The 27,429-nt window shown below is 35.3% G+C and overlaps 1 protein-coding gene across 1 annotated transcript; it reads left to right on the forward strand.

The window, feature by feature from the left end:
• Positions 1-5,102: 5,102 nt before the first annotated feature.
• Positions 5,103-27,115, forward strand: LOC149790283 (salivary peroxidase/catechol oxidase-like). The gene is made up of 15 exons (XM_089972325.1): positions 5,103-5,232; positions 6,452-6,608; positions 7,099-7,228; positions 8,271-8,488; positions 8,743-8,925; positions 9,919-9,958; positions 10,164-10,270; positions 10,868-10,963; positions 12,567-12,659; positions 14,793-15,102; positions 18,728-18,922; positions 20,490-20,708; positions 22,671-22,837; positions 25,167-25,269; positions 26,164-27,115. The coding sequence occupies exons 2-15, from the start codon at positions 6,452-6,454 to the stop codon at positions 26,369-26,371; spliced, it is 2,226 nt and encodes a 741-aa protein (XP_089828451.1). The 5' UTR covers positions 5,103-5,232; the 3' UTR covers positions 26,372-27,115.
• The last annotated feature ends 314 nt before the right edge of the window (positions 27,116-27,429 follow it).

Below are 27,429 nucleotides of genomic sequence, written 5' to 3' on the forward strand. Positions count from 1 at the left end.
CATGTTTTCTATCACGTCCGTGTGATAGAGATTTTCGATCCGCTTTGGGATGCCAAGGTATTTCAAAAGTAACTATGAAATGACTTGAAACATACACCAGAAAATTATACAACTTTACTAAATCATAATTGTAACTAACAAAAGAATAACTCTCTCCTGATAATTGTACTAAATCGTAATTGTAACTAACAAAATAATAACTCTCTCTTGATAAGTATGCAATCATAAACGTGCACTCTAAAGAGAAATTATTAGAGATAAATGTAGGACTAACACAGAAAACTTCAATCCCTTACATCAGGTGCTAAGGCATTTTCAAGTAAAAGCTTAAAGCACAAAACAATGTTTTCCATCACGTCCGCTTGATGGAAGATTTCAATCCTCTTTCAGGTACTAAGGTGCAACAGTACAAAAATAATTGGACAACAATATGCTACGGTATATAGAAAAACTAGATACAAATAACAAAATGCAACTCATACACTCATGGTACAAAGATAATATGCATATAGACACTTTATTATTTTTAACACATATTTTTGGATACGATTCAACATTATACACAGACAGGATTAGAAAAGAAAATAAACCATAGAAGATTTGACCAAGATACAGCCGTCCATACACGAAAAAGGGGACATAATACAACAGAACACACATAAGCACACATCACATTGGACTAAAATGACTCTGGCAGAGTCACTACTCAATATTAAAACAGGGGAAAGGGAAGGAAAACTACCCCGGGACTTAAATAGTCCGCAGGGTGGATAGTACTCCCCTATGTTCGAAGTAAGGAAGGATAGAAACCAGGCCCAATGCCAGTCCAGGTATAGGGAAGGGAGTACAACCGACCAAACTTTATTGGGATAATTTAAACTCTATCATATGATGAACAAAACTTAGACTAACCCTGACCAAATTTGTATCTTTATTTGTCTTGGAGACAAACAGACTTGTAACACATTATGGGTGGACAGGGATACACAAAGCAAAAAAAATCATTAGAAAACCAGGGTGTCACTTCTAAGTCTTAACCAATTAAATGTGATGGGATGAGACTAAGAGGTGTCAACATAGTAGAATCATCTACTCTCGTATCGTCAGTGCTGTTCCGTACGGACGTACCAATGTATGTGAACTCATCAATGACAATTATTAGGATCACGGACACGAGCACTTGGAAAAGAAGAATTTATGTGGAGAGACAAGGCTGCTTGAAGAGAGTTCTGATTTACGGCCCAGAAGTGAGAAGAAGTTTGAGGAAGAGAAGAAGACCTATGCGATGCCCTCTATTTTAACGGAATAATGTTAACATAAACCCAAAGGCACTGTTCAGGGCCACACATATGCATTGAAAAGAATTGTTTTCTTGTCTCAAAAAAGAATGTTCAGTGTTGTATAAGTGTTTGTAACTGTATGTTGGCTACTGTATGTGTTATATAAATCTAAGTCCCCTCTATCTTCCCGACTGAGGTCAGTCCGGTGCATACCTGTTCCTACCATTGTTGCAAAATTGTTACCAATCTCCCATACCGTGACGTCAGACGCTAATGAGACTCCACTTTCCCTTGTCCGTAAACAGACCCAATATCTCCCATGTTCAATTCCCCTTGTGCCCTATACAGGCCCAAGATGTTTTTCCTTCTTTGTTCTCCTTTGCCCTATAAATCATTGCTCTAAACAATTCCAGGGTGTTTCTCCTTCTTTGTTCTCATGTATCCTGTAAATCTTTGCCCTAAACGTATCCAGGGTGTTTTTCCTTCTTTGTTCTCATATGCCCTATAAATCTTTGCCCTAAACGTACCCAGGGATTTTTTCTTTCTTTGTTCTCATATGCCCTATAAATCTTTGCCCTAAACGTAACCAGGGTGTTTTCCTTCTTTTGTTCTCATTTGCCCTATAGTGCCCCACTTCACTACTCTCATACCCCCTGCTCTGGAGACTGTCATAATACGCATGGTTCTTGTACCTTCTTTGCGTCTCATTTTGTGGGGGGAAAAAACCTTCAGCATAAATGGCACCTCTCATCATTTATTTCTTTTAATTATGTGTTAAGTTGGGTATCATGGGTGTTAAGGATCTACTGGGTTCGACGTTGTTGTTATCTATTATTAGAGATGGGGATAAACCAACGAATGTTTGAAAAATTAACCAACATGCTAAGTTATGCTTACAGTACTCAAAGTATTTTTTTTGTGCACAGGCCAAGAACGAATTGCCCGGATGTAAAATCTGTCAGCTGACTCTAAGTTTCTACTGCGCAAATTAGACAAGTTTATTTTGTGCGGGCCAGACTGTCAGCTCATTTAGAATATCGGAGGGACCCGATTTACATTTAAATGGGTCTCGGGCGTAATGCTCTCCGATCTTTTGAACTCTGCTAAAAGAGCAAAGTAAACGAAACATCACAAATGTCAGGATATATTTTACACAAGCCTAGTGCACACTAAAAGAGTAAATTTACTATGTTAGTTAAATCGTCATATTCCTTTGAACCTGGATTTGCATAATTCATCTTCAAAACTTCTTTCATAATATCTATTCAACAATAAAAACATTTCATGCTATAAAGAGCATTTGCTTTGAGTTTATTCACTTGCATCCATAATGTGAATTATAGTATAACATCCGAGGTATCCAAAATACGGAAGTCGTAATAATGGTTGGAATCGATACAAAAGACAATTTCTGGAATGATGAATACAAATGAAACACTTAGCTAAATAAAAAGATAAATACAAAAATATACAGATAAAACGAGACACAAAGAAAGATAAGAATAAATACGTCAAGTGTATTTAGCATTGTTGCAAATTCTGTATGAGAGTTATTCCTTCAAAAAATCTATTCCTTTAAAACATTGTTTCTTTGCAAGCTTAATATGCAGTGATACACTTTTTAAATGACTGCCATTATTTTAAAAACAGATGAAGGAATGAAACAATGTGCTTCCAAACATGTATTTATTAATGTCCAATTGCGTTTTTTTTTTCAGATCCGTGTCGTTGCGGATGCGTACATGTTTTGCATCTTTTGGTCTTAGTACAGAGAAGAGGAATGTTTTGAAACAGTGAATGCTAAGACATTAACAAGTACCTCACCGATGAAGAGAACAAGAAAGGTCATTGGACTGGCCTGATGACACTAGCTGGATTTGATACCTTGTTTAATTAGTTTGTCCTGATTCTATATGGGCAGTACCTTTGCTTCGTGGTCGAAATCTACACGGTTACGGTAGTGCGGTTTCATTTTTAACAACGGGTGGCCAATCATCGAATACCCAACATTAAGTCCGTCAAGTTCTGCACAATGGCGAAAGATTTTGAGTTCCTTGGCTTATGATAGCGTGGACATCTTGCACCAGAGTTTAGCGATTAACAAATTTTTGTTTTTAACCACAATTGCAATAAAAACTACAAGTCCATGTGATAGGGGTCAGGGTAGTTGCTGCAAGCACATTCAGTGATTGTTGTACCATCGGATCCTCAGGCTTTCGCTGTTGTTTAGACTGCCCTTGCACCGACAGCTATTGAGCTGCATATGAAGAACGCGCTCTCCAAATCGAAAACGCAAAATTTACCGTCATACCCACTCTTCTCTTGCCATTGTTTAACTATTTCACAACGTTTTAAGTTCTGCCTCTAAACTTCCATTCCAGATCGATCGTTTCCAACTATCATGGCTATTTTGTTTCTTTTCAACTGTTTGCAAATATTATGTGTTACATCTGTTTCTTCGATGATATATTTTTATTTTACTTTTCTATGTGTTACAATGTTAGACTTAATATGTTATACTTTTCAATTGACAACTGTTACTTCATTGACCCAACCTCTCTTTATTCTCTTTCATTTTTTGGAGTAACTGGTCCATGCTGTGCAGGTGCAAGTTCTTCTCTTCGAATTTTCTCGTTGTAATCAGGGCAGAAAAATACGGTGCCTTGCATCTCGAGGCAAGGAAACTTTGGCTTCACGCAACCATACTTCTCAACGTTTGCACTCGACCAGATTCAGGCCGTGAGTAGTTTATGAGCAACGTTTACTTTCATGTACTCGCAATAACAGTGGGTTCAGTATTGATTTTTTCTTCCACGAAAGCTGAGAACATTTAAGCTAGGTTTGACCTCTGCCCTATCATGACAAATGTTGTAATTCTTTATGATTGTATTTACGTGGTTAATTATAGCTTTTCCTCATTGATTCAAGTTACGGCGCCATGATCTTATTTCATGAAAAAAGCCGAGTCGGCAAATCAAAAAAAAAAAAATGCTCATTATCAAGGGCTCACAAGATACAGAATATAAGCAAGTTTACCTAACGTACCTCCAGACCAGCTATTTTACCGATATAACATAACGAAAGTATCTTATTTTGTTGGATGCATATATACATTCATATATACGATTGAACGGACAAGTACACAGACAGTAGATATCTATAATGAGACAATACACATCTATAAAAAAAACTTGACCGTGATAACAATAGATTCAAAAATAATACAGTAGTATACAACATACAAAATTTTAGAAAAGGTGAAGCATACATGACACATCACCGGAAAGATTACATTTAAAACGTTAAGTTATAAATACAGCAATTATATTTTCAAAGCATGCACAATGCAAACGACAACATTAGATTAAAAGACGATAAAACTGTATATAGGAAGAAAATACACATTTTCAAACGTTACAACATAGTCTTACGTATCACACAAATGTCATACATCTTACTACACTAATATCTAGAGCACGGGTGTTTATTTTGCTTGCCCTATGACCTATTAAAATCATTAAAAGCCAATTTTAGTGGCGTATTCTTCCACTTGAGTTGACCATCTCTATCTTCTCCAAGGAATTTTACATAGTTCTCATTTTGTGTCATGGTGAAATGGGATATACATTTCGCGTTTTTTGGACACGAACAATTGCTTGGAATGTGTGGGGGATTTTGCTTGAATGCCATTGGCTGCAAACAAGAAAATCAGTATATTGTTCCCATTTGACCAATAAAACATACTTTTCAATTCCGGTTCGTGTGCACAAAGCATGTTATGTTCTTCGTATATATACTTACTACTTCTCTAACTTGTGAGTTGTTTAGTGTCATTTGTGGTGAGCGTTTGCATGCCTGTTTCATTGCGAACTCTTATTATCTACTTTTGCTTCAAAGCGTGTTTTGACAGCTGTTGTTAAGATCCGTCAACACGTTACTGACACATGTAGAGGTAGGTGTTAATATATAATTTGGATTATAATGTTTAGAAATTTGTGTGAATTTCCGTTGTCTTCATTGCAATACAATATTTCACAATACTGTTTAGGTGAATCTTGATTAATTAATATTGCGCCATCTATATTAGAAACCTGTCTCCATGATTATGTGAATTCACCTTCTAAGGTTGTTGTAATAGAAGCTGTAAATCCCTCATTGTACAAATAATTATCACTTGAGCAATTTCAATCATTGAATTTAAAACATGTTCATCGACGTCATCAACAAAGTAAAGATGACTTTTTGACCGTCTGCAACTGTACACTGTTTAAAGTGATTATAAGAACTTGAAAGAGAATTAGATTTCAAGGAAGATAAAAATAGCAGATACAAAAGATAAAAAATACATCCCTTGAAAACAAAATACGAAAAAGAGTTAAATTAGGTGTAGCAGGCAGGATATATAAAGAGATAACTGGTAAATGTTTAAATGCAAAGAAGTCCGAAAAATGGACTAAAATCACATCAGCAAAGAATATAAGATCTTTGTCAGTGAGAGATGAGTTAGTAAGGTCATAGTTAGATGTTATTATACTAGCTGTAATAGTTGTTGATTAGCAAATTCTACATGTTGACAATTTAAAGGAATTTTACAAAGTTGAAAGAAGATTTTAAGTAGCATACACACACACACACACACACACACATACAGAATTAGGTTGTACTAAGACGGCACGCCCGGTATCGCATTCGACCGGCATGTTTATGTATGGTAGTTTCGTAATGTAAATACAAGGAGTACGTGAGGGGTGGGAATGTATACATAAATTAACCTGATTATAAGATGATGTAGCTGTTCTCGGTAATTGGTCTTATATGGCCTTGACATTGTTCAATCTTGTATGAATTTGCCATTTTAGGATATAAATAATATGTTAGAGTCGAGATTGCAAACTTCGTAAAGCAGTTTGTTTAAAACTGAAGCCCTTGTTGTGCAAAGGATCTTGCGACCTTTTGTAATGTAAAGCAGGTGTTAATCTGGGTTGTTCCGGGCAGAAGTTATATCGTACATTCACAGATTATAATCCCAACTCAGGTGCGTCCGGTCCATTTGACATCAAAACGCGTCTTTTAGAAAACACAGAGTTGTGTTGATTCTGCACAATTATGAGACCACTTGATTTTGTACATTTAATCCTTTCACATTATTATTATTATCATTATTATTATAGATGGCGTTGCCATCTTTTGAGCTCCTGTTGGTGGCGGTGTTGGTCATATGTGGTGTTACGGCTCTGAGTCCCCCACCTTATAAATATGATGCCTTATGGGGTGAAGGCAGAGACCTAGCTGAGGAACAAGACGTGCAGCCTACAGTAAAAGAAGATGGTAATCGATAAGTTTATTAATGTGCTATAATTTTATCAATACGTACTAAAAAAAAATCCATATGTCTGTAACAGCTTCCAGCCGATTAGAACCTGATATTAAAATTCGCTTGTAAAATTTCCAGAAGGCGCCCTTGTTATTCTTGCAAGGTTACTGCCACCAACGACTGCAGTCAAGCTATCATTTGCTTGAACGAAAAATTTAAAGAAACCTGAGCGGGATTAACCTAGGGTAAGCGGGTCTGTTCAATTAGTGTTGGTTTAACAAATAATGATAATATGACGTCGTACGCTCATTTAAACATAGCAATACCTCAATACCTCAGTTTGCCTGGGAAATCTGCATTTATTCTATGTCTGATGAATAATCCATTTTAGTTCATTCCTTAACCATTGACTTAAGTGAAATCAGCACAGTCACGCTACCTCGCGAAGTTATCGACACAAAACCTTATTTATTTATCTATTTATTATTTATTTATTTATTTCAGATGCAAGAGGACTTTCAGGACGTAGATATGAAAATCTGTTACAAAAGAGTTACGGCTACATACCCGAGACTCAAGAAATAAGCAATAGTGCAAACCAAATATTATACATGACGCAACGACTTTTGGAGGAGTAAGATTTCCAACACTCAGTCTCTTAATGTAAATGAATTATTATCCGTTTCAAGTGGGATTACTTTTAATCCTGGTGTATCATATATTTTGTTTTTCGAATAAGGATTTTAAGTACACAGAAGGGTTCATCAACAGGTACCGTTTATCTGGACTTTACTCGGGAAAAATTTTGACGACACAAGTCCTGTCGTTAAATTAATTTAAGTGCTCAATACAATGACACACGGAACAAAAGTCGAGCTCTGTTTCAAAATGAGCGCTACGATGTCTCGATTTCATAATAATAACCCTGCAAATAAGGATACTAAGAAGCTGAGACAGAAGGATGTATATTTAACATGAAACCTTTTACCGTTTTGAATAAGTGTTTTGATGATATCAACTGTTAACTAAGTATCTGGATAAATCTGTATCTTGCCAATCATGCTCGGTAACTGATTTTTTTGTGTCAGATTATATATATATATATATATATATATATATATATATATATATATATATATATATATATATATATATATATATATTATGCATTTGAGTTCACCCCACTTGATTCTGTTACAATAATAAAGTAAAGTATGATCGATTAAGGTCCTCAAAGGTTAGCTTGGCAGATTTATATGTGTTAAGTGTCGATGGAAATCGAATTATGTGCGTCTCGATTTAACAGAAGTAAAAGTAGTTTCGGTATGAAAAGTCCTCGGCTCAAGTCTTGAACTTCTTTATCTGCTGCTTCGTCTGCTTTCATGGCTTAACAGAAGTATAGGACGCATGAATACATATATATACGAATAAACGAGTTATTAATTCATCTATGAATATTTTTTTCCTTTATATTGTGACATTATTTTTAATCCTACTCCCCTACATTCTGTACGCATTCTCCCTCATCCCTTCCTTTCTTCTTTCTTTTTTTTAATCCTTCCGTTCTTTCTTTTAGCTTTCCTTTTCATATTAGTTTCTTTCGTATTTTTCCATTGAGTTAATAACATCGTTTTTCTTTAAATTTATTTTCATTAGTTTCTCTCTTTTTTTCTCAGAGGATTTACCATTGAAAAAGTAACAAGTGACTCCGTGGCATCCGCGATAAAAGATGCCCTCGTTTTAAGAGGAGTATGTAAATCGCCCACCATATACAGATGTAACGCATCAACTCCGTACAGAACGATCGATGGATCATGTAACAACCTTGACTATCCCGAATGGGGGAAATGCTTCGTGGCCCAGCGAAGAGTTATCGGCCCTGCCTACGAAAAAGGTCAGTAACGCAAACGAAAAGATTACTAAGGTAACTTTCTCGTTTCAGTAATATTTCAAAATTTCAAAAATTGTCATCGTTTTGGTGCGTTTACATGTCGGGGTGGATAAGGGAATGTTCACAATAGACATTAATTAGGACTACACTCATTTGAAAGATTGGACAACTAAAATATTTACTCGGATTTGACACATAGTCATGACAGGGTTCGGTTATTATTAGTATTATTATTATTACTATTATTATTATTACAGGTACTGTTGGAGGGCCGCGTGTTACTGGTGTTACTGGTAGGCCGTTACCCAACCCACGAACGGTCAGCAATGTCGTCCATAGCAATAAAAATGGTGTTACGACCAACGGTACCATCTCTCTACACACGTTCCAAATGGGCCAATTTCTTGACCACGATATCATCTTTACACCTACTGAAACAGGTACGAGAAACTATCTCGGCCATGTTAGATAAATTTCAAAGATTAAGCAGTGCAGAAGGGATAGCACGGTATAATTACCACACGTAGACACTAGCAAACAAGTGCACGCAAAGACAGGTTGAAAGTCTGGATATTTTCTTCGAAAATAGATTAATATATCTGACAAAGTTTTCTATTTCGTTTCCAACGTTAGTTTTCTTCAACGGATGATATTTATAAAATATCACAAGGGAACAAGCGAAAGAAAGAATTAAAGAGAAAATAGTAAAATTTAGATACAATCCCTCTTGTGGAAAGTTCAGCCAGTACATTCAGAGAAGTTAAGTGTAAGTGACCTTTCAGGAACCGGATTAATGACCCCTGAGATGGTTACGCCTTAAGTCTGCTTTCCATTGAAAGAAAGTAACATTCTTCAAAATTTGGAAAATCTCTTGAAGAAAACGATGTAAAAAAATATATGATTTTCTTAGTGAATACAGTAGTTTGCAAACACATTTCTTATTGGTGTAATGAGTATTACGAATCGATGAATTCTATCTTTAGTTTTCGTGGAAAGTAATGCACACGATTGAAGAAAAAGAAGGGGAAAAAAATCCATAACTCAGTTTACCAAATGTGTATTTGAGAGATTAGCTTTCGAGAACGAACGTTCATGCATTTGAAAAAGAAGAAGAAGAAGAGTGAGGAGGAGGAAAATAAACGAAACAATTCTTTGCATATGCTTATTAGTGTTAAACTTGTACATGCATTGAATTTCTCGACGTAATTGACATATCTTTTTGTTACCATAATGCCACATTATTGGCACATTACAACGCGTGCTCATTATTGGCACATTGCAACACGTGCTCATTACTGTCTATACTTTCATCCAACTCATGTTAATAACGTTATGAAACTTGTCAAAGAAATCAAATATTCCTGTCACTACAAACATTTCGTCAACTATAGCTTCGTTACAAATAACTGCAGTTTAACATTTTTTGGATTCAGTTGAAGGTGGATGCAAAAGAACCTGCGAAGATAAGACTCGGTAGGTATTATAAATAACTAAATAAATAAATAAATATTAATGAGAGAGAGAGAGAGAGAGAGATCGTCAGTCCTAAGCACTTAGCACAATTAAAATATTAACCCCTGGGAAGACCATGCTTATATTCGATATTTAATTGATGAAAACGAACGTTAACTATTTTGTGTATTATTGTTTCTATATTGGTAATTTTGTATTTCCACAGGCCAAAATGCATTTCAATCAAAATCCCTGCAGGAGACTCTTATTTTACCGACGGGACTTGCTTGCCTGTTATTCGATCGGCAGCTGCAAATCCCGACTGCACACCAGGTACCAGCCTCATTGTTTCTCTGCCCGTAAAATAATTTAATGACGATAAAAAATATTATTTGCTGGATGTCATATACAATGGGGACGTCTTTAATCCTTTCTGTCACATAGAGGAACACAAAAAAACACTCCCAGAGTTCATTGCGCTTGCTCATTTTACTGTAAAATACTACATTGCTAAACGAGAATGGATTTCTTTAAAACCATAAATGTTTCCATCATTAAGTGCCGAGCATTCGACTTTAATATTTACATATTTACCTGCATATCAGTTTCAAGTTCTATTATGGCCATGGTTTGGAGCAAAGGTTTCAAAAGATGTACTCACCGTTGAATCGGTAGCAGTATAAACATGAAAAGATTCAAATGGTTAGAACAAACCGCTCCAAGTGATGCAAGTACGATTGGATAGATGTTTGAGCGTTCGTTTGTTAGTGCTTTCTTCCTTCTGCTTGTGTGATCCTCATTCATGCTGCCCGTCCGTCCGTCTCTATACTTTAATGAATGCTTATGTTATCAGATATATTCGAATAAAACAGCATATTTTATCAGTCAAATATGTTTATAATTATTATTATTATTATTATTATTATTCAGGATTCCGTCAGCAGCTGAACCGTCTCACTTCCTATATCGACGGCTCCAGTGTGTATGGCTCGACCGACAATGAGTTGACGGCATTGAGAGATGGCGGTAGGGATACCTGGAAAATCTAACACACTAAATTATCAAACCTTCAGATGGTGTCTATTAAATATTGACCTTGAGATTCCCTGTTTTAAACCGATTGATTGTCAGTAAAGTATTATCCGTCAAACAACCAGTCTAGAAATTCAAAAGTACACTTTGCGATCTGCCATCTAGGGACACACAATATTGGCTTTGATGCAAATGTAGGCAAGAATGCAGTTGATTCCTAAAATAGCTTCTACTTAAATTATAATATTTAATATATAAATCATTCATTCGTACCTTCTTGACTATTACAGTGCCAAATATATACAGCCGGCACAAATACAATCTTTATGCAACCGGCACATTTTCTTTTAAATAATTTTTTTAATTAGCTTATTACTCACATAATAACCTGAAATTACTACCATAACAATGAAATGTCCGGGATATAATTTGCAGTTCAATAAATGTACAAAAAATAAGAGATGGCGATATAGCTCATCCATTTCTTTGTCAATATAAAAAAGTGTTTAGCATCAGCATCAAGTTGAAGTAAACTAGTTGAAATAAAAAAAAATCATGATTTTATTACTGTAGAAATATTCATGTAATGTTTTGTAACCTCAGAATTTTTTCTGCATGATGTCTTGTCTTAGTTTTGTATTTGTCTTTGAAAACGATTTATTTAGAGTCGAAAACTCTCCGATCTCACTAGATTTTTGTTGTTGTTGTTGTTGTTGTTGTTGTTTTTCCCTGTTTTTCTGTGTTTTTTATTTTATTTTTTTGTTTGAATTTTCATCCGACAATGACCTATGACAGAAAAACGAGAATAGTTCTACATTAAAGATACAATTAAAAACTAACTAATGATTTTTGTATGTTTGTGAAATTTTGCCCGAGGTATTGAGGTAACTTCCTTACACAACTGGTGACTTTGTTATTGAACCGACACTGCCACCAACCCCTCTTGTTTACGTTAAGTGTTTTACAACAATGAACCGTTTTGAATATTTTCCTGTGACAAGCAGGCGAAAGGAATCGGTATCTGCCGGGTGCATGGTTAAAGTTCACTAGAAAAGTAACAAATTAGGATGCCTTTCATCACCCCTCAGCCATCTCAATTTTTACATATTTACTTCTGTATCAGACATACGTGATTACGTAAGCCAATTCGGCTTTTCATTTGCAGCCCAAATTAGCATTAGATCTCCAATGCTAGTCGAACGTTGACAGGCAGTCACCAAATGAGTCAACGCATTTTCAAGCCTAACTCAAAGTAAATGTAAACCACATTACAGATTTAGAATGTATTTATAAACTCTAAGCTTATGATAATTAGGCTTATGCCTCCTACCTTAAAAATTAGGGAGGTGTTAAAATACGAAACTATTCTCAGGTTAAATAGAAACTACTTTTGCACTGTTCGTTGTCAGTTTATTGCATTTATTCACTGACACACGTGACCCAATGCTGAATCCAGTGCACTTCAAAGGACTGTAACTCGTCAAATGATTTGTATATATATATTCGCTTACATGTATATGGATAGTTTTCCGCCCTGTCGCTCTTAATTTGTCTCTCTAAATATGTATGTGTTTTATCTATTATTCTAACATTTTAGAGTACATGAAGACGAGCCGTGGAAACAACTTGCCCCCAAATCCCAACGGTCGCTGTAACATTGATCACGATGGAGAATTCTGTCATCTTGCAGGTACAGTTGTTGTATTGTAAAAGTGGAATCTCGTTAATATTGATTACCTCAGTGGACATACTAAAAGCCTTTCGCAAAAAACTGATGAACCAGTTTGACTTGTACAAAGTCAATGCGATGTGTGTGAAACCATATTGTTCACGGTAACCGATAACACAGATAAACAAAGTTTTAGATTAACAAGATGACGTACTCGGGGTTTATCGGATTATTGGAAAAGTCGTCCTAAATTTGCCCTTTGCGGACTTTCAGAATCGTATGTGTTTATCAGACGACGAATGTATGTATGTTTGTACGTATTTATGTTTGTCTGTATATATGTATGTATGTGCAAGTTTATATCTATTTATGGGTGGTATTTGAGATGTTCTGAGTATTTTATTATGCCCTTTTGGGTTCACTGAACCTATGAATTAACTGAACGCCGATCAATAGACAAAATAACGCTCAATAACGAAAGCCGTCTTGACGGACTGCCTGAAGAAGCACAGCATCAAAACGTTTTCACATCTCCCATATTGTCCTGATGTAGCTCTAAGTGATTTTTGGCCGCATCACTTTATCAAAGACGTGGTAGTGGAGAAAGGTTAAACGCCGCCATGTGGTTGGATATTAATTTTTTCAGCGTATGAACAGCATACCAGTAAGCGAACACAAACTGGCCTTTAAGAAATGGTTAAGTGTGTAGAGGGGCATGGATGGTACTTTGAGGGGATTTTCTGACGTACTGTTCACTTATAAAGAACTTTATTGTACAGCGCGCTAGTATTCAGAACTATATATAATACTTACCGTGTGCACGTATGTAGATATGCGTGTATTTTATCCATCCATCAATCTAACTACATGTCTATCCTTGCAAAGGAAAAAATGCCTTATATATATATATATATATATATATATATATATATATATATATATATATATATATATATATATTACCTTGTATACTTATTGTGTTATAATACCGTGATTCAAATAGTACACATGCAGAAAATAGTAATTTACCTGCAAATGAGCGCAAACACACTTACATTGTTAACAACTATTATTTGTTTTGTGGAAATGGACACCCAAAAACCTATGTATCGTGCCTTGCTCTGATGGCCAACTTCACTGCTAAATAGACCTTCCGCATTAAGAAAAGTACAATACTGTACCTTCTCGTTATCATATCTTTTCCTGTAAACATAGTGGTGTTTTCTTGTTTCATTTTTGAAAAAAATGTTCATTGTTTGACATTAATAGGTATGTTCTGACCATATTGTTCAAATTTGAAATTGTGTACGTTTTATTGTAAATCCTGTATTTGCCTTCTTCTCTTAGCCACTAAAATATTACCATAAAAATGCAAATAGGAAATTATTCACATTCAGCTCGTGATTAAAGTTGTTGGAGGTCCAATATAAATTTGTTATAGAGTGTCTGACTGTCAGATTCCAGCCGCAGCAGATGGGCCAACTATCTTTTCCGGAATCATATCTAGAAATAGCCTGCCTTTGCTGCCGCTTTCAAACCATTCTGCTGTTGATGGGGTGGATCACTCACTGATATAACGATATCAGTGGTCGTATGTATGTTCAGACAGTCAGGACTAGAAGTTCAAGATCTGTCTGCAACATTGCTTTATTTTACCCACAAAAAAAGATGTTGGATAAGAATTCCTTTCTCTGTATCTGTGCAAAAATTAATAGAAGAACATCTTTTCACACGATATATTGGAACCGGAGATGAAAGAGATGAGACAATACGAGGTAAGACAATTAAGGCGAAAACATTAATTTCTCTGTTATCATTCCTATAGATTTGACTGCTGTTTTAACAATCTTTTCACGAGTTATTGGCATTTTAACTGAATGTGTCAATCTGTAATGGGGTGTCAAAACCTGACTGGAACGCAGCAAAGGTCCAACATCCCTTGTGGAACCCCATTGTGATTTTTTCCACGTGAATGCATCATAACACTCACCCCTCTCAAGACAGACAGACAGACACACACACACTCATACTCACACACACACCAGCTGAGTCAAGTATATCAGATCTGAGGATAAAGACGTTTGGGTAATGCACAAAGGATATCCGATCTTTAAATAAAGTTAGCAAACAGTGAAGTTTGATTTCTTTCCACAGGTGAAGCGAGAGTGGATGCATTGCCCTCGCTCGCTTCTTACCATACACTATTCGTGATGGAACACAACCGAATCGTGAACGCACTTAAGGCCTTAAATCTCGGCTGGACTGTGGAAAAGCTGTTCCAGGAGGCGAGAAAGATCAACATCGCTGAGATACAACACATCGTGTACAATGGATTCCTAAACGCCTTTCTGTCTCAGGACACTATGACAACCTACAACCTGCTTAGCCTCAACAATGGTTACAGTTTCAGTTATGACCAGAAGCGAGATGCCACTGTCTCAAATGAATTTGGAATAGCCTACAGGTTTGTTCATGTCTCCTATCTCTGCAGCAGCGGATTCGCTATCCATTCCCGGCATGTGGAGAAAGTAATTAGTACAACTTCGGTTTCTTTCTTATTTGTCAACTATTGCCGTGAAATGGTGATCAAGTTTTAAAAAAAATTGATGCCCAGAGTTGCTACTGCTCTTGAAACTTTTCGTGTTGGAAGAGATTACTTTTTAGGGCTGGATCGCTCTAAAATGGTTACTATATGCCATTTATTGTTTTGTTAAACTTAGTCTCTTTTAAATGAAAGACTTCAGTATTTAAAAGTGGAAAATCGTTTTTAAACTATTACTGACTTAAGTGATATTTCACTTATCATGCGGACATATTGGAGTGAAAATACTAGTTACGTCTGACTATAATTCAAGCACTTTGGTTTTACAAATAAGTATGTATAAGACATTGTCTTTGAAACGTTGGTGTCAGAAGTTGATGTGTAGAACAATTTGGTGTCAGAAGTAGATGCAAATGATTAAGTATCATCAAAACATAGATATTAGGAATAGGAACTCTGAACTGTTGTAAATATTTAAAATATCAGAACAAAGTATAATTGAATGATAATCTTGAGCACCATGGTATCAAAGAGAACATATCTTGATATACGAAGCAGGTGTTTGCGTTATATTTAGCAGTGTGCGGCCAGAAGTGGGTTGAGGCTAAACGGCACCAACTAATTGTTTATTGTCAGAAGTGCACATATATGGGTGTGCATGTAGTGTAACGGCACGTCAGCACAAATAAAAATATACGGTCCCGAGTTAAAGTTAAGTTCCCAGGAGGGTAATAAGTTGCAAAATAAATTAGGAAGGCAAATCTTTCCTCACACACACGCACACACACACACACACACACACACACACATATATATATATATATATATATATATATATATATATATATATATATATATATATATATATATATATATGTACCACATCGACATAAAATAATAAAAGGTACCAATTACCACTTTATATTTGATTAAAAGGCACAAAACTAAGAATAAAGGGAAAAAATAAATCCCTACAGTGTCCGTTAAAAAGTTAATACATAAACCACCTTCGTTGAAAAATTCTTTGGTGGGACATCTTTGGATAGCGTCTTATGCGACTTCACGCAAACTAACATCTGCGTCACAGGTTAGACTGTATTATCCCATCTCACATTTGCAATATGTTTTGTTTGCCTGATGGCATTTTCCGATATTGGTTTTGAGGGTCCAAAGCTTGACTATTTTTCGTTACCTTATTTTACTATGTCAAGTGTACGTGTCGATTTGTGTAAAATGTGAAGTCTCTATCTGGTTGTTGTTGTTGTTGTAGGGTTTAACGCCATTTTTCAGCACAAGATAGGCTATACATGGCGGCCAGTATTAATGGTGGAGGAAGAACCCGGAAAACACCCGGAAAGAACCACCGATCCACAAGAAGCTACCGGCAAGCTTTCTCACATATCCACATTGACCGAGCCCGAGACTCGAACCTACGCAGACAGAGGTGAGATGGCAGTGATCCGTGACGGAAAGCGGTTTAGACCACTCGGCCACTCGGGACCCCTCTCTATCTGGAATCCATTCGGAAACTGGTGTCGGTAGAGCAGCTTTGGCTACTTTATTCCATTTCATTGTCCTTAGTACCGTTAGATAAGGCAGATAACGGTACATATTACCTTTCCGTGATTTATGAGTAATCATCGCTCTTAAGGTCGGTGAAATTAACATGTGCTTTTTGAGAAGCTTGAATGTAGTTAAATAACACGAGCATGGGTATAATGTCTGCCGTGAAACTGGAGAATTGATCATGCAACCGGATAGAAATGTTGCTGTGGGGTGTTAAAAGATAGCAACAACCTTTGTTTTGATCCTTGGAACTGTCTGTAAAATGGAATAAACAGGCACGATAGGACTGTATATGTGTGATTTGGATTTTAACGTAGCTTAACAATTTTGCACTCAAATCGCTAAGATCTCTGCAGTGTGATAGTTTATAGCGATGTCTAGCACTGGGTGTTACGCCGCAGACATGTAGCATGATGTCCTACCCAGTCACATTACCCTGACACCAGGCCGACTAGTCCTAACGCAAACCTCCTAATGCTGAGCGCCTAGCGAGGCACTTGTTAGTGCCATTTTTACAAGCCGTGGTACGAATCCACGACCTCCCGCATCTGCCGCGTACCCTCGAACCAATAGGCCACCGGAGCGGTCTTCGAGATAGGGCTGTATGATTTTAGGGACCCTATTCTGAAATCTCTTGGATTTTTATAATGTCAACGAGCAAATAATAATAAATGGATGTGGTTTAACAACTAAGGTAGTAATTTGGGAATAGGGAGTTTAATAGTAGCGATAAGACTGGTTTTAGATGCATCTAAGTAGGAAAGAATTACGAATCGATGGTACAACGATCGAAAAAAGTTTGGTATTTGGGATTGGATGGACTAGACGTGAGATTTATCGTTTACTAAAGAGGCAGTTTGATTTGTCTTAGAAAACGGATGGCTCTTTATCCTCAAAAGAAATGCTCCAAGAGAAAGTCACAAGACGCTAATTATATACTGGATATGTAAAGAAAAATAATATGTCACATGTCATAAACATGTAGATTGTATTTTGACGGTCCATCAAATTATTTATAATGGTCAATTGTTGTTGTGGCAATAGGACATCACTGTATGCGCTACTCACTGAAGACGGTTCGTGTCTTACAATAAAGGCTGGTGTTTTAAATTGCCTAGCTATTGGTACAACCATTCATCTGAATAATCTATTCCAATCTAATGGTAACTGGTCTCAATGTTAACATTAATCCTGTCCGTGTTTTCGGTTACATGGCATTCCAAGACTTAGATTTCCAGCTACTAATGCTTGCTTACTTTGACCACATTCCATCCGTTTTTACAAAATAGCTTTTTTATTTGGGTTTGTTGATATATATATATATATATATATATATATATATATATATATATATATATATATATATATAAACTCATCGAGCTGACTTCTTTTATAACTTTCATCTTTACAAAACAAACGAAAAATTCAGTTTTATTTCAACGAAAGTTTTGGCTCTGAAACACAATAAGAAAGAACCAGTTGTCGAATTCGGAGAACATATAATAAGATTTTCACATAAATTAAGCACACTCTTTGTTGGTAGGAAATTACTACAAAATAGAAGGAATTTTTTTTTTTACTATTATAAACCTGCTGGCAACATTGCTACGGTATCAAAGGGAGGCGACATTACAACAACGTTAGCACTCCGAACAATAGCAGCTAATACGGGAAGTTAGGTTTTGATTAAGTAAAGTTCGAGCAGATGACAAACTAAGCACGCGCGTCAGTCTAACGCTGAAACATCAAGCAAAAACGGGATAAAAGTTGACCGTTTGGTCCCAGCTTAACCTACGACTGCACGTAGTATCTTATATCTTACTTATCATTTTCTATTCACTACACGTGCACTCCCCTGATCTCGAGAGAGAGAGAGAGAAGGAATGAGAATTTCTCACTGTGCGATGTTAATTTTCTGAGAGTAAGTTTGTTTTTTTGGCGAGAAATAAGGTCGCACTCATCTTTCTTTTTTTTTTCGCAGGATGGGACATACATGGATACCAACATATCAAGATCTCTACAGTGATCTCAATTCCAGACTGTCAGGTCCTGAGAAGGGTCCCTTTGATTTGGTGAAGACGTTCTTTAACCCACATCTCACATTTCTTAATGGGAACAAGGGATGTCCGGCACTTCTAAAATGGATGACAAGCGAAGCTTCCCCAGAAACAGACAGGTAGGTGCTGTCTAAATTCACATCAACCGCAACACAGTGACGTAGGTAACAAACGGCACTGCCTGAATAGCATTGCATATAGCCGGTATTTTCAAAATGAATCTCATGTGACCGAACTTTTATAACCCGAAGTGTAAGCCTCTTGGTGAGCGGACACAACTTTGGTCGACGTATTTAGGAATACAATTTTCACAAATTAATTTCTACCTGAAACTCGTATGTTTCTGTTCTATCCAGAAAATAATATTTCATTAAAAGTATTAATTTATTGAACGGTTAACTTTTTTTTCATGACATTGATTATGTGATGGCGAGTTTCCCTATCCACGATTTGTGTACTTGTTCAACATCGAGAGTAACCCAGATTAATATATGATTGCAACAGCAAACGTTACATGACCGCAACCATGGCCAGAGTAGCGCAAACACAGATCAGAATGTACTACGACTCGGACAGCCTAGTTTTGGCGTTGTTATTTCTGCCCTTTACGCTTAACATTCGTGGTGAAAAAGATGAAATGTAGGTAATTATCTTGCTATGATTGCTGGTTAAGAATTTATCATTAATATAATTTTCATTACTGTTTTGCACAGTCCATGCAAACGACGTAAAATGAGCATTGAAAGTAGCAGATATGAGCTTCTTGCGCAAGAGTTGTGGTAAACAATTTTTTAATTTTTTTAAAATTCTTTATCAGAGTAAGATTCATGAAGTGGACTATATGCCATACTTGGAGTACGTTACAAATAACATGTAGCAGTTGTTTCAAACTCTGTTTTTTCCCGGGGTATCGACCCACATCCTGGCATCTGTTTTGCGTTTTAGCTTGCCGTATTGATGTTTTGAGATAGGATGGGATAGTCGTTAGTGCTTTAAGCCTTGGGAAGTTAAAGTGTTTTATGTTGTGACCAGTTTTAGGGCTATGTATTTTATTTTCTTCAAATTATTTGGATTTCAAGATTGTTTTCCCTGAAAATACTTGTGTTCTAAATTAATTCTTGGACAATGACAGTTATCGAAATTTATAAAGAATTCAAATTGGAATGTTATTTTCTGTGATTCAACAGAGAAATGTTGACACGTCAGTACAACACTGACCACAGCATACGTCATCGCCTTCCATTTTGGCTTCCATCAGGATTCGAACTCAGTTTCATTAGGACTTTTTTATTATTAGGACTTCTATTTCTTAATTCTTGGATAATTCTTGAATTATTTTTGGATTTGATTCGTAAAACCGTAAGATTTGTCTCATTTTTACCTTGTTTTACTTGGGAAATAAATTATTTGTTAAATTTTACAAAGCTTGTTGTCGTCACACTTTTCTTGATAATGTTTGAAAGAGCCTAAACACGTAACAGGATAAATATATCTCGCCAATAGCACGTGGACAATTAATATTTTAAATGTGTCGCGATAAAGTTTTGTTTAGAAAGACTCAAAATAACATTAAAAATGCTTCAGATTAGATGCATGATAAAATCAAAAATGCCAGTTGTGCTTATCTTGCTTAAATGGTTTGCCGTAATAATAATAATAATAATAACAATAATAACTCCATTGCAGATTAGTAGAAGATTCGGTCAGAAATAGACTTTTTGAGAATTCTTCTACAAGGGCGAGCTTTGACCTTGTCGCATTAAACATCAACAGGGGACGAGATCACGGTGTGCCGCCATATGGTGACTATCGAGTCAGCTGTAGGTTGTCCGCTCTTACTAGTAACTGGAACAGTCTTGTTGATCACAAAACAGCAGAAGTGAATCTGCTCCGTCAAGTTTACGAGTTAGTATCTTTCGAACTATGGTCCGTTGACGACTTTATAGATTTAATTTATACAGTAGATGTTTGAGTAAGATATATATATATATATACATATATATATATATATATATATATATATATATATATATATATATATATATATATATATATATATATATATATATATATATATAATTCTGTCTTTTCTGCCTCGGTGCTGCATTCTTCAAAACCCCACAATATTGCGGTTTGGACTAGAGAAGGTATGTTAAAATAACTTATTCAATGAGTGAACATAAGGCGGGGAAATAAATATAGTCATTCGGTGTGACAACCAGTCAACATTGTCAGAGAAAAATATTTAAATAAAAAATACTTAAATTATCACTGAGCGTGAAATGTACGTCACCGTGACTTTAGCAGTTAGTATCGATTATACATGAAATAACGAAAGGAGATAGAGCTCAAATAAAATTACACAGTGACCTACTTAAGCATTAAGTACGATTCCTCTAGAATAGATTCATGCAACAGTTTGAGAAATGAAGCTGAATTTAAACAGCATGGTAACGACCACAACAATAAAATCACATCTGGACGATCGATACATGTGTGTCGACTTGATAGCTAGATATTTCGAAAAAAAAGAAATATCACGGAACTTTATGTTATCATGCTTATTCGAGAATTGGTGTCTACGTAATTTCGCTTACCTTAGCCTCATCCTCCACACTCATACACGCCAACACGTTGATTTTGATGGACCCAAATACAAAGTTTGCAGTATAATTTTAATTGGCTTCTTAAACTAATGAATATGATAAGCAGTAACATTATGATATGGATATTGTTTTGACAATGCATTCTGATGACAACCAATAGTTGTTGTAACTGTTGTTCTTCTTCTTTTCTTCTTGTATCTTGATTTTTCAAAGAGTTGTTATAATATATATATATATATATATATATATATATATATATATATATATATATATATATATATATATATATATATATATTAATCTTATTGTCATGAGAGGCTTCGATTCATCGGTTTCTTGTTCGTACTTGAACACTTCGCTGAGGGCGGTACATTTCGCACATCGAATATTTAAATTTGCATATGCATTTCATATTATTGTTATTTTACATCTACATGATTTTGTGTCAAACAATTATTACATATTTGAATTTCCTTATCTCTTATTAGGTGAACGAGATGTACCATTCTATCGTGCTCTCGTTAATAGTGTAAAAATGGTTTATTCAAGGTCTTGAAAGTCTACATTATAAATTATATCCATGTTATATAGCAAATGGTACATTTGTTGCTAACAATTTAATAATTAAAGCGATGTAATATAGCTAAACAGTAAATATACTGCTAACAATGTAATAGTTTTAGAGATGCTAGCTAGCTAAATAATACACGTATTGCTAACAATAAAATAACTATAGCGATGTTATCTTGCTAAATAGTATATGTAATGCTGACGATGTAATAATTATAGCGATGTTGGCCAGCTAAATAATACATGTACTGCTAGCTATGTAATAATTATAGCTATATTAGCTAGGTAAATAGCACATGTGCTTCTAACCATGTATAAATTATAGCAATGTTGCCTAGCTATATAGTACATGTACTACCGACCATGTATAAATCATTACCCATTAATCTTTAAGCTTTTTAAAGGTCTTAAATATATTTACTCAGATGTCTTTGTAGATTTATTATTTATCATATGCAATTTCACATTTCTGTACCTTTGTCGTCTTTTATCCAACATGTACAAGTTTATATTCCCGTTACCTGATTTCATCCAAATTTCTTACAAGTGTGAGTATATAATCTGTAAAATCTGTAAAATGTGTCAAATATGTAGCACGTGTTTTTAATAACAAATAACAGGTTTTATTTGATATAAGTTTGTATGCAAGTGATTTGAGACAGCATGATTAATGGATAAACATTTTTATTAGTGACCCTCGCGACATTGACCTTTTCACGGGGCTGCTTACGGAAAGAGCGATTCCCGGATCAAATCTTGGGCCTACTCTAAGTTGCATTCTGGGAAGGGAATTCCAGAATCTCAAGGAGGGGGACTCCTATTGGTACGAACGACCAAAACCTCAGGGATTTCCACTAGGTAAATTTAGGATAGTGTAGTTACAAGAATAAAATTGCCTTTCGGGGAAAGTACTAAGAGAACATGCGTGTTAATAATTGCGTGAAAGACAATTTATATCGTGTTATTCCACTATTACAACATGGAAGACCATTTATATCGTGTTTTACCATTAATGCAGCATGAAAGATATTTCTTTTCGTTGAACTTATAAGTTGATGCAAATCTGACCGTATGTAACCAGAATGTGCCTGCAGGAAATGTTGTGCTTTGTCTGGCCAACTTTTCTGGTACAGTGCATAATCCACAAACTTAGCATAGTCAGTTTAGCAAGAACATTGTGCCCTTTAAAAACTTACTTTTCATGGGTGCTAACGAAATTGGTCAAAGTAAATGTACACACCAAGTTTCATGCCTAATGATGCAAAATGGCCTTAGTTATAAGAATATAGAGAATATGAAGAAAAAAATAATGCACACATTCAATCGAGGTATGAAAGTTCACTTGTGTTCTTTATATATAAATTTACCTTCTGCCTCATTTTCACCTGGCAAATATGTCAATATGCAATGAACTTGATAATTCACCTTTGTTTACAGATAATCTTTTTGCCTATGATGATGTCAAACGTTAACACACCCAACAACTCCAATGACCATGCACAAAGAGTGCATGTGTTCACTTCACTTCGAGAAGTTGGTCCCTGTGACCTACTTTTGTTCATTCACCCAACAAATTTTGTTGACTGCATATACAAAAGTATACGTGCTCCCCTGACCATTTGCCAATAGTTGTCCACTTCGTGGTGAACATCCTGTTCAGCGATAATTCTATACGACTTGATCAGCGATCGTTTGGCCTTTCCCAGTTTAAAATATGTGATACATTCTGATGTTATGGCAAACCTTTCTTGTATGAAGTTGCGAAAGACATTACTCTTTAAGTTAAGGAACAGAACAAAATCTACCGTCTTTTGATACTACATTTTGCCACCATTTGTTATGTATATGTATATACTGTGTGCTGAACTTTTCTCAATGTTTGTAAGTAGTTAAGAGAAATGTTATATGGCTAACGTTTGTCCCTGCCGATAAGTTGTAAACAACATGTTTAGGTAGCAAGAGTTGTCTATCTTGTTTACAGTTAGACTAGACTTTTCCGTTTCAAAGCTTCACATTCTATTACGTTATAGGTAAAGTGAAACTGAATATACAAAGGTTCTTGATAAACAAATAATTCATTCCTGGTTTAAAACAGACTGGGAATCCTAGTTGATTTGTACCAGTCAGGTATAACTCGAGAGGAATTATTTATTTAAAATAACTCGAATTACTAAAGCGTTCATTCACCTTTTAGATTTGGTATACACTATTTGGGAGTTATAGTGAATTCATTCCAAAACATTTTGGATAGCATCATTATGTTTATGAGACATTTAAGACTACTGGAAATTATTCGGAAACGTTCTATATTTTCGGAACAATCTATTATAGGACTTGTCAAAAGCATTTAAGCTTATTCTGAATTTAATTCACACTGCTGTAAGATAAATCGAGTTTTAATTTTGTTTTAGATACATAAATAACGTGTTGATTTTATTTAAATTGTTGGTTTCACTTCTTTCTGTTTGTATTTTATGAACTAGATTCGTAACACACTGTATGCGTGCATCTTTGTTAGACCTGCCGATGTTTGCCTAAATTACTTTAGTTTTACAAGGAAACCCGTTTAAAGACTCTTTGTTTTAACCTGCTGTAATAGCGTTATATAAAATCAACTTACCCATTGTCTAAGTCCAAATTTAGAATGTTTAACCTCTCCACTCACCTACAAAAAATGAGACAGACTTTGATTCACTTCCTAATGAAAATGCTTTAATCAGTCAAACAAACCTGATCCTATAGTCAGTCTTCGTCAGACAATAAAATATAGTAATGCTCATATGATGTAACGTCCCTTTTGTTTTCTTTATGCTGTGTTTACTTTGGATTACAAACTAGTTGGCCTGGAAGGTAAGTTATAGTACAAAAATTGGTCAAGCAGGTGGAGTATTGGTTTCTACATGTATAAAAAGGTGAAATGTTTTAAATGTGTTCGTATATCGTATAGATCTAGCGCTATATAAAGTGTTACTCTGGTTGTTTCTAAAAATCAGTTGAAATTGAAGGACAATAAATATGGTGTAAAACTTCACATTTCAATCATACTTTGAGGTAGGAACCTACGTTAAGGAGCGGGATATAACCATATACGGTGTCCGTCGATGGCAGATTTTTTTTTGGACTTAACAGTATTGAAAATTGCCCTCGTTTATAGTTAGTTTTGGTTTCTAATGTTTGTTTATTACAGTGCAGTTGAATGAGATTAGGAAAACATCGCTATCAGCCGTACTTTGTGCCAACCTTGATTTGACACGTATACAAAGTGATGCCTTCCGACTACCAGGAATCAGGTTAGTTCATTAGTGATTTTACCTTACCTACCTCCTCGCCTGCCTACCTATATATCTCTGAGATATACATTTCAGCGCGAAGGCAAGAGAAACAATGTTGTTTGCCATTAGGTTTTTACTCTTGAAAAATACGTTTGAGTGCTGTTGCGGTGTATTTATACTCGCGATTGAAACAGTTACATTTCGAACACTAGAAACATTTGTTCTGATGAACTAGTGTATATGTTTACGTATTTAATTATGTTCTGGGATAACCACTTTGAATTATAAAACTTTGCTCTGGCAGAAATCAGACGATGAATGTAGATCATCAATTGCAATAATATCATATATAATTTAAACATGTAGGTAAGATACCATTCATGGCAGCCAGTTCATCAAACCACGATAATTAATTTTATCCTTGTTCATTTCATTCTGAGTATAGGTTAGCCATAATTATCTGACATTTAGTCCTTTCACCAGAATATTCATTTGAACTTATGACAGATAACATATGGATCATTGGATATATTTTCGTTTTGCATGATCGGTTATTAACATATGCATAACTTATCCATAACAATCATGCTAAAGCCATGCATGCCAGTGCACCTATTTGTCATCTAGACAGAACCTTAAACGATTCTAATGAAAGGTCAAACTGTAAGGTCTTCATGGGTATCTAAACTAATGCCAAACTAGGTACGTTTCCTGAAAGATACGATCTTTATGGAACTATAAACATTTCAGCGACACTAATGATGTCGAAATTGTTGGTCGTTCCTTGGACTAGCTTATTTAAATATGCATATAATATATGACATAAATGACAGTACGATGCACTAAAGAAACAACAACTTTCAGTCTTTAAGGAATCGTCTTTTTTAATAAATACTTTCTTTCTTTTTAAAGCAATCCCTTGGTGCGTTGCACTAATGTGCCATCCATAGACTTTACAAAATGGACACCGACACCTGGCAAACGACCTCCAAACGGTGGTTACAGGCGTGAAAACCAGCAGCGAAACCTCCAAACTGGACAAAGCAACATGGACGGTCAATCATCACTGTCTGAAATTTTGCAAGAATTGATTAAGCTAGCCTCGAAAGACAAGGAGTAAAATGTGTCATATAATTTCTGAATGTATCACGCGGATTGTACATGTAACGTTATCGCCTGATTTGTAACGACTCTCAAGGTGGTCTTAAGATAATTTTTCTCCATTCATAGGAAAATATCAGTATTGCTTTCTTTCTGTTCTCATTTGAGTTTGTTATGTAGGTGATGTCCATTTTATCACACCCAAAACTTTGAGGTATATTTTGAGGAACTACTTTCGGTTTCGACATTTCTACTCGCATGAACATGATAATTGCCCATATTTAGGCGTATATTGACCATATCTGTCGCCATGGAAACATGGGTTTACGAAATAATTTGAAAAACAATTTCTTTAAGTTTGAGGTGTGAACCAGTGAAAAATAGCATCACACCAATTCTACTCACAATGACCTGCGTGAAAAAAGCGTCGAGAGCGGACTTTATTTTGCATCCCCACGCTTTTTTCTTGCTTTGTGTTCGTCCAAAGTTCAAATGTATTTACAAGACCAATGTATTCGAATTCTGCTGATATTAAGGTCGATTATTAAAATCGATATCACGATGTTTTAGAGTACCACATGGTGTGTTATATGTAATATCTGACATATCTGTTATTAAAGAATGGAAGAGAGTTTGATTATAAATCATCCAAAGAGATAGGAAGTGATCCTCTAATAGTTTTGTTTTATATCTTTTCATAACAACTCTATGTAACGGTTTGACCCTTAATATATAAAAATATAACAAAATCAGTTTTAACAAACCATGTTTTCACAAGGCGTTGTTTTTATCTATTTCTTCTTTTTCCATGTGTCTATTTCTTTCTTTCTCCATCTGCCCATATATATTCTATGTAAGTTAACAAGTAAGCAGACTTGCACGTATTTATATAGGTATGTATTGTTGTATGGTTGTATGTATGTACGTATATACATATGTATGTATGCATACATGCATGTATATCTGTATGTATGTATGTATTGTTACGACTCTATGGTCACAATTTAAGCAAAAGGAAGAGCAAAATCAACTAATTTTGTAGAACTTAACAAATACTGTATGTTTCAAGTTATAAAA

This window comes from Sinohyriopsis cumingii, chromosome 10, assembly GCF_028554795.1.
Source record: "Sinohyriopsis cumingii isolate HCF-2022 chromosome 10, ASM2855479v2, whole genome shotgun sequence".
In the NCBI taxonomy this organism is placed as follows: domain Eukaryota; kingdom Metazoa; phylum Mollusca; class Bivalvia; order Unionida; family Unionidae; genus Sinohyriopsis; species Sinohyriopsis cumingii.

Bases quoted from the DNA above. Each gene is read 5' to 3' on its own strand.
- LOC149790283 (XM_089972325.1), top strand. From the start codon at position 6,452: ATGGCGTTGCCATCTTTTGAGCTCCTGTTGGTGGCGGTGTTGGTCATA. The intron at 8,926-9,918 runs GTACGAGAAACT...TTTTGGATTCAG, and splicing joins CTTTACACCTACTGAAACAG to TTGAAGGTGGATGCAAAAGA. The intron at 9,959-10,163 runs GTAGGTATTATA...GTATTTCCACAG, and splicing joins ACCTGCGAAGATAAGACTCG to GCCAAAATGCATTTCAATCA.